We start from the raw sequence: 7,507 nt of genomic DNA on the forward strand, positions 1-7,507 counted from the left end.
AATAAGCTTCCAAATCTCATCGAAATTATCTATGGGTTGGCAATGAGCCAATATTCTGATGTGAAAAAGGCCTTTGTGCGAACAGGTCCGTTCCACCTGGCTTCTGGATTTGAAACTTTTGAGATGAAACTTTTTGACTGGCAGGAAAAATCCACGGCTGAAAAAACATCGCACTTTAATAATTTTCTTAATCACATGCCTAAACAACAACCTATAGACAACGATACTCTCCTAACCCCGTTGCCTCCTAAGATAGCGGATAAAAAAATAAACCAACGACAAAGAAAACGGCCACACAAGACAACAGCCCGACAGTAAATCATGTCCAGGATTATTCTTTAAAAATTGTTTTGTTTCATTTCATGTTCGTTTGTACGTGTTTTGTTTTTCATTAGCCTAGTGCTCATTAAATGATGAAAAAAAATTGACGTCAACTGATTGTCCAAAATTGGTCGTAATGGCGATTTTGTGCCCAAAACAAATAATAGCAATTATGATGCATTTTTTCACCTTATTTGCCGTTCAGATCTGATCGAAATCAAAATTTAATGACATGTGACAGGCGTGCGGCCCGCAGTTTTTCCTTGCGAGAGACGCGACAAGCAATGGATATAGTGGGCCCTCAGTTTTTACTTGCGAGAGATGCGACAAGCAATGGATATAGTGGGCCTGCAGTTTTTATACTTGCGAGAGACGGGCTAAGCAATCATAGCAATGGATATAGTGGGCCCGCAGTTTTTACTTGCGAGAGATGCGACAAGCAATGGATATAGTGGGCCCGCAGTTTTTACTTGCGAGAGATGCGACAAGCAATGGATATAGTGGGCCTGCAGTTTTTATACTTGCGAGAGACGGGCTAAGCAATGGATATAGTGGGCCCGCAGTTTTTCCTTGCGAGAGATGCGACAAGCAATGGATATAGTGGGCCTGCAGTTTTTATATTTGCGAGAGACGGGCTAAGCAATGGATATAGTGGGCCCGCAGTTTTTACTTGCGAGAGATGCGACAAGCACTGTATATAGTGGGCCCGCATTTTTTATACTTGCGAGAGACGGGTCAAGCCATGGATATAGTGGGCCCGCAGTTTTTCTTGCGAGAGATGCAACAAGCAATGGATATAGTAGGCCTGCAGTTTTTATACTTGCGAGAGACGGGCTAAGCAATGGATATAGTGGGCCCGCAGTTTTTCCTTGCGAGAGATGCGACAAGCAATGGATATAGTGGGCCTGCAGTTTTTATACTGGCGAGGAGCGGGCCAAGCGGGCCCGCAGTTTTTCAATTACATGAGGCGGGCCAAGTGCTGGGCCAAGCGGGCCAAGTGATCCAAGTGGGCCCGCAGTTTTAGACGTGACCCTACTTCGGGTTTGTGTATGTCAGGCAAAACATTGAGTGCATCTTAAAGGTGAAAAAGTGAACTTGACTTCTCCGAAAGCCAAGATAATTGGTCTTTAAATGGTCATTCTCAGCTTGACTGCTTCATATCGAGGTCAAAGCAAGAGATTAAATTGAAAGTATTTTTGATATTTTCGTTATGTCAGCATGTTTTACCGCACAACCACTCTGTTTATCTTTAATGTTGGCATGTTTTGAATTATGCTCTACAAGACAGTTACAACTGTGTGCAAAAGATGTACAAAAATATTGCTGGTTGAGACCTTTTTGACAACCAAAAGTTATTTATTGAGGTTTAACTTATAAACTGCATGGATGGATTTAAAAATCAATACTAAATCTTAATTCACCTGTGTTCTGCCCTGTTCATACTCTGCTTAAGCTGTATGTTGTATTATTATGCACCTAAGTATAAAATTTTTATTATATTGTTTTAAGCTAATGTAATACAAACGTAACGGCTAAATCACAGAACATTTTAGGTATAAAGTGTAGAATCTGCTTATACATAAAGTGTACCATGTCAACAGCTCATAGAGCCACCTTTGCCCCTGCAAAAGGTGGTACTGCTCGTGGTGAAAGTGATTTGGGAAAATTATCCAAGCAATATTCCAGTAGGGATTTACCAAGTCACACAAAGTTAAAATATAGACAAACTGGCCAGGTAAATGTTTTATCTGCAGTAAATAGTCAGCTCCGAAGTAAAACTTTGTTGATTACATTGAAATATGTTTAAAATAAGATGTAAACAAAACATGTAGGTCTGGGGTTGCTTATTGGACATTTTGGATAAGGGCAAGTGCATTAATTCAAACAGTGTCCTGAAAACTAACATATTACTTCACATGAAGTCATGCAATCTTCAATTATCTACATGTATTCTTTATAAAAGTACATTTAATGGTGTACAGTGATTAAAAACTATTTGGGATAAAACTTATGTGTAACTTCAGTTAATCATTGCAATAATATGACTGTTTGATGTTAAGAATGCCCCTGATGACATCCGAAGTCGTGACCTGCGAATTGAACTTGATGAAAGAGAAAGATCTTCACGAGGTGACAAAAGATCATTTGACTCGAGGCAATCTCGTGATAGCCAAAAAAAACAAAGACTTGATCAAGTTTCTGCTGCCAATTTGGATGCAGATGATCCAATTGATAGTGTAAGCTTAAACTAGGATCAAATTGTACTAACAAAATTTGTAGCATAACATTAAGTTTCTTTAGATGCTACAGCAACTTTAAACTCAATTTAATGGTACCTTAAGTTATGCGCTTCAGCCCATTGGTTAACCCCAAACATGAGAATTTAAAAATGACTATAAAAGCATTATGTAATGTTTGATTTAATGTACCCTAAATTTTATACCAATTGGAGTATGGATTATTTCTATGAATCCAAATGCATTTCATAACAACTAAAGAAACTTATTGCTGATTGAAACCCATTTGTTTCTGCTTACAGGAACAATTATATTTTATTGCTGTGTAAAGATATGAAAATTAATCTCATCCAAATGTTTTCATTGAACTAATGTTCAAAACGCAAGGGAATTATTTTGAGTAAAGATGAAATACAAGCAATAAAAATGCCAACCCACTAAAAAAAAGTTTGCTATAATTTATACTGTACAAGCTTAGCCAGATTGGAAAGAAATTGCCCAATAGCTTGAACTTACTGATGCAATCTGTGCACTTTTTACATCTTTCATTATCGGTTTACCTTCTTTGAAATATAGGACAGTGATGATTCAAATGATTCAGAAGATGACACAGCTGAACTTTTAGCAGAACTTAATAGAATTAAAAAAGAAAGAGCAGAGGAGACTGCTAAACTAGTAGGTGCATTTTGGAAACACCAATAACAAATATACCCCTAATTTAGGGGTAATTTGCTGTTTTTTAGGTTTAATGCTACAAATACTTTTAAACTTATTCATAAAACAATTTAACAGGAACAAGAGCGTAAAGAAGAACAAGAGCGCATTCGAACAGAAAATATTTTAAGTGGAAATCCCCTTTTAACTGGATCATCAAATCAAAATTTTGCAGTTAAGAGAAGGTAGTAGTTTAATCCATAAGAACTAGTTTTAAACAGGGACAAAGTTTTTAGGTGTAGTGTTATTAAACAGTTGAAAATTACATTTGCTACCATAGATAGGGAATGCTGAATTTATTTTGCTTTCATTTCACCCAAGAATTTACTGTAACAATGTTGATGGTTCCTGACCCAGTTTAGGGTAGATTAAAATTACTGAAAATACTTTCTTTAGCGTGTACTGCTGAGTAAAGTTGTCATAATAATGAACTGATTATATACAAGAATATATTTTTTTAGATGGGACGATGATGTAGTTTTTAAAAATTGTGCCCGTGGGGAATCAGACAAGTTAAAGCAACATTTTGTTAATGACACACTTCGATCTGAATTTCACAAAAAGTTTATGGACAAGTATGTGAAATGATGCCCAAATATTGGTTTGACACATGAGATGGCACTTGTTTTCTTCAAAGAGTTGACCAAACCATATTTCCCTTCCATCACAAGGTGATCGGATATGGTATGAATCCCAGACATCAAAATGAACTGCATTTTTGCTTTCTGTTTTTCATTGTTTTCCAAACATGCCATTTACATAATAAACATATTTGCAACAGCACCTTTATGAAAAATCATGTATATCTGTCATTCAGGGTATTGATCCAGTTTTGAATGGAAGTACATACAGATCAACAATGCAGAGATCAGCTTAACATTCTTGAGATAAAAATGATACCACACAACATAATAAAAACAGTAACACAGTGAATGCAGTAGATGAATCATCCTTTAGGGCTCAATATTAGCAGCGATGGCAAGGCATTATTTGCAAATGAATCATTTCCAATGCCTGGCTTCCAACCGATTTCTGTCCAGACGCTCCAATTTTTCAAAATGTTTCCGGGCGTTGCGTATGTTAATCAATGTAAGCTCAGAAGCTGAAGACATTACAACTTTAGTTTGTCTATTTTTCAAAAAAATCTGTAAACACTTACGAATTGTTGTATCAGACATGATGACCATTACATATGTGTTGGAGGTAAACATTTCAATAAAGGCTGCAAAATGTTTGTTCCTGACTTCCATACTTTGGAATGCAGCTGCAACTTTACTGCAAACAAAAATGTAACAATTAGTAAGTGAAATTATGTCAAAATAGAAAGCCTCCTAAACCAAGAAAATGCAACAACAGTTATTTATGTTAGGAATGTGAAGTGTATGTTTCCAAAAGTATTTTTGGCAACAATCATATCAAGAAGATAACACAATGATTCACAGTCTTTAGCTCAAAATGTTACCTGCAACTTAGTTTGAATTGCTTTATAATATTGCTGATTTTTTCAAATCTGTGAATGTCTTTGTGCTCCCTTCTTTCATTATGTGATATAACCAGAAATGTAGCTTTTTCAAAAAGAAGCACCTTAAAACCATAGAGAAGTGTCACTTTGCAGCAAATCTTTTTCACAACAATTCTAGAATATGTAACCTAATCTTTATTTTATTGTCTGCTACAAAAAAAAATGATTCTGGAATAAAGCTATTAACACGTTGACTGCCAACTTCGAGTTATCTCGTAGTTGCCGATCTAGCCAGGCTTGCCAGATACGAGTATACTCGTAGTAGACTTATTCGATTGTAATCAGGGCTGCCAAAGCTTGGGTTTTGCCCCAAGATCTTGGGTTTTTACTTGACGTCTTGGGTTTTATTTTGAAAATTATAGCAATTCTTGGTTTTTGAGTCCTATTGATGAAATAAATAAATGTAACAACTATTTTAACGAGAAAAGTTTTTCAGTTAGCTGCACTGTTTAGGCCAAAATCTACTCCACCGAAAAAGAAAAAATGGTATGCTATGAGTTTTAAAGAAGAATGATTGAAAGAAGTAGTTAAAGATGGCTGATTCAAGATTCTAAAGATAGCGTTTTAAGCTATTGTAGGTGCTGTAATATTACACTTAAAATGCAAATCAATCGATGTTTGTTAAACATAAAAACTCTGCTAACCATCAAAGAAGTTTTTAAGCTGCTAAATATACTGTAGACATTACTAATTTTATGAAAAAGAAAACAGATGATGATCATCAAATAGCCAAGAGTGAACTGGCGATTGCTGCATATTTTATTGAACATAATATTCCCTTTGCTTGCATTGACCATTTTCTACCAGTTTGTAAAGTTGCATTTCCGGACAGTAAATTGTCAAAATTTTTTCAATGAAACGAGTAAATTTCTTAATTAATTGCATTTCTAACCACATTTTGTAATCTTGGGTTTTTGTTTAAATTCTTGGGTTATTTTGCTGTGAGTCTTGGGTTTTGTTGAAATTCTCATTGGCAGCCCTGATTGTAATGCGGTTAAAACGAGCTGGCGTCTCGAACTAACGTCGTGGATGCGTTGTGGCAACACCGAGACACCCTACATCAGCATGTTACCTACGAACTCATAAGCATGGCACCAGCGAAGAAAAGTATTTCGACTTCCTGATTTCAGAAAGTCACGAAAACATATTTGGCAAAATTGAGCACAACATAGGAATATCCCTTGGCAGTCAACGTGTTAAAAAGGACAACAGGTTTTACTTGCCTCATCCGCATTAATGATTTCAGCAAAACGTGCAAGGTTCAGTTCTAGCTCCCGGACATTTGGTATTAATTGGTACATTATACTTGACCATGCCTGGTAAGAAAACATACTGTTACATGCGGTATTTTTTCCATAAATTATACTTCAATTTCCCAATAATTTTTTTACAATAATAAGGTTTTAAAAGAAAATACTTTGTAAAGTGTTTCATCCCAAATAGATGTCTTAAAGCATGAACACTCAAGTGGCTTTGAAAGACGAACAAGATCATCTTCTCTTGCATGAAAAACCTACTCAAATGAAAAAGTTACAGGTAACTACTTAACCAGCATATTTACATTTGCAGCGAACTATACCACATCACGCTGATCTTCCTGGACTAAATCCATCTTGTGAATTAGACAGAAAATTTTAGCTTCTGGAGATGTTTTAAGAATGGCTTCCAAACAAGTTTGATAATAATGCATATCACGGTCAAGTTCTCTGCTTTCAACATCAAATACATAGATTAAAACCTCAACATTTCGAAAGATATTGTCCCGTTGACTTGCAAAGTAGTTTTCCATAAAAGCTTCTTGTCTACAAATGAAGGTAACGAAAAGTTTCAGAAATCCTTAAACCATTTTGCTTTTACCAAACATTACACATAAAATCTTTGTAGGTTTGCTGCAAACTGGATGATAAAACTGTTTTACTTACCCTCCACAGTCCCATAAATTGAGTACCAAATTGCCTAAGAATCGAACATGTGAATGTTCCACATCAACTGTAGTAAAAATAAACATATTGGAAAATATCTTAATTGACCTTTAAGTAGTAAGAAAAACTGCAACCATACTTGTAGCCCCAAGACGCCTGGTGTCTCTAGCTATGTAGTTCGCAAAAATAATAGATCTCATGCTGGTCTTGCCTGATCCAGACTTGCCCATCAACAAAACCTAAAAAAGAGGTTTAGTGAACAAAAGCCTGATATCATTTAACGGAACTTTTATTTGCCGCTGGGTTTAATGCACAAATTAAAAAAACATAACATACCTTTTTTTTCATTTTTTTAACAATCACCTTACTTTACAATTTAAACTTCAAAATTACAGACTTCTATTTCCTGAAAAACATAGGTTATGGATGGTCAACCAAATGTAACCGTGAATAGCAAAATCCCAATGGATTTGTTATGTGTTGAACTGTTGATTCCTATCTTTCTCAACAAAGACAAAGTGCAAGCTCAGCGCCTCAGCCAAGGGTTGGTTTGGTAATTTTGGTTGCATAAAGTCACCGGTCACTCACCACACGGGCAGTCACCAGACTGGCATTCAGTCATGCGAAACGCGTAATAGCATTTCTCTTTACTAAGCTTAAGCTTGTCATTTCCTTTTTTGTTCGCGCAAGTATGAATTGTTTCTAATGGATGTCATAAAATTATGTAGCAAAGACATGACAGAAAAAAAATAAAATATTAACGCTTATTATGCGTCCAAGCCGCCACACAC

The 7,507-nt window shown here is 35.8% G+C and overlaps 2 protein-coding genes across 2 annotated transcripts; one reads left to right on the plus strand and one right to left on the minus strand.

Annotated features, from left to right (window-relative positions):
* The first annotated feature begins 592 nt into the window (after positions 1-592).
* LOC145228971 (spliceosome-associated protein CWC15 homolog) lies at positions 593-4,055 on the plus strand. The gene is made up of 5 exons (XM_080094199.1): positions 593-2,056; positions 2,382-2,558; positions 3,135-3,233; positions 3,351-3,457; positions 3,734-4,055. Exons 1-5 carry the CDS (start codon positions 1,913-1,915, stop codon positions 3,858-3,860), a joined length of 654 nt encoding a protein of 217 aa, XP_079950325.1. The 5' UTR covers positions 593-1,912; the 3' UTR covers positions 3,861-4,055.
* Positions 4,056-4,132: 77 nt separating this feature from the next.
* Positions 4,133-7,150, minus strand: LOC145228970 (ras-related GTP-binding protein A-like). The gene is made up of 9 exons (XM_080094198.1): positions 7,053-7,150; positions 6,856-6,955; positions 6,717-6,783; positions 6,374-6,596; positions 6,212-6,307; positions 6,018-6,110; positions 4,735-4,856; positions 4,432-4,547; positions 4,133-4,374 (listed from the first exon to the last, which is right to left on the minus strand). Exons 1-9 carry the CDS (start codon positions 7,062-7,064, stop codon positions 4,274-4,276), a joined length of 930 nt encoding a protein of 309 aa, XP_079950324.1. The 5' UTR covers positions 7,065-7,150; the 3' UTR covers positions 4,133-4,273.
* Between the last annotated feature and the right edge of the window lie 357 nt (positions 7,151-7,507).

The sequence above is a fragment of the Phallusia mammillata genome, chromosome 5 (genome assembly GCF_965637545.1).
Source record: "Phallusia mammillata chromosome 5, kaPhaMamm4.hap1.1, whole genome shotgun sequence".
In the NCBI taxonomy this organism is placed as follows: domain Eukaryota; kingdom Metazoa; phylum Chordata; class Ascidiacea; order Phlebobranchia; family Ascidiidae; genus Phallusia; species Phallusia mammillata.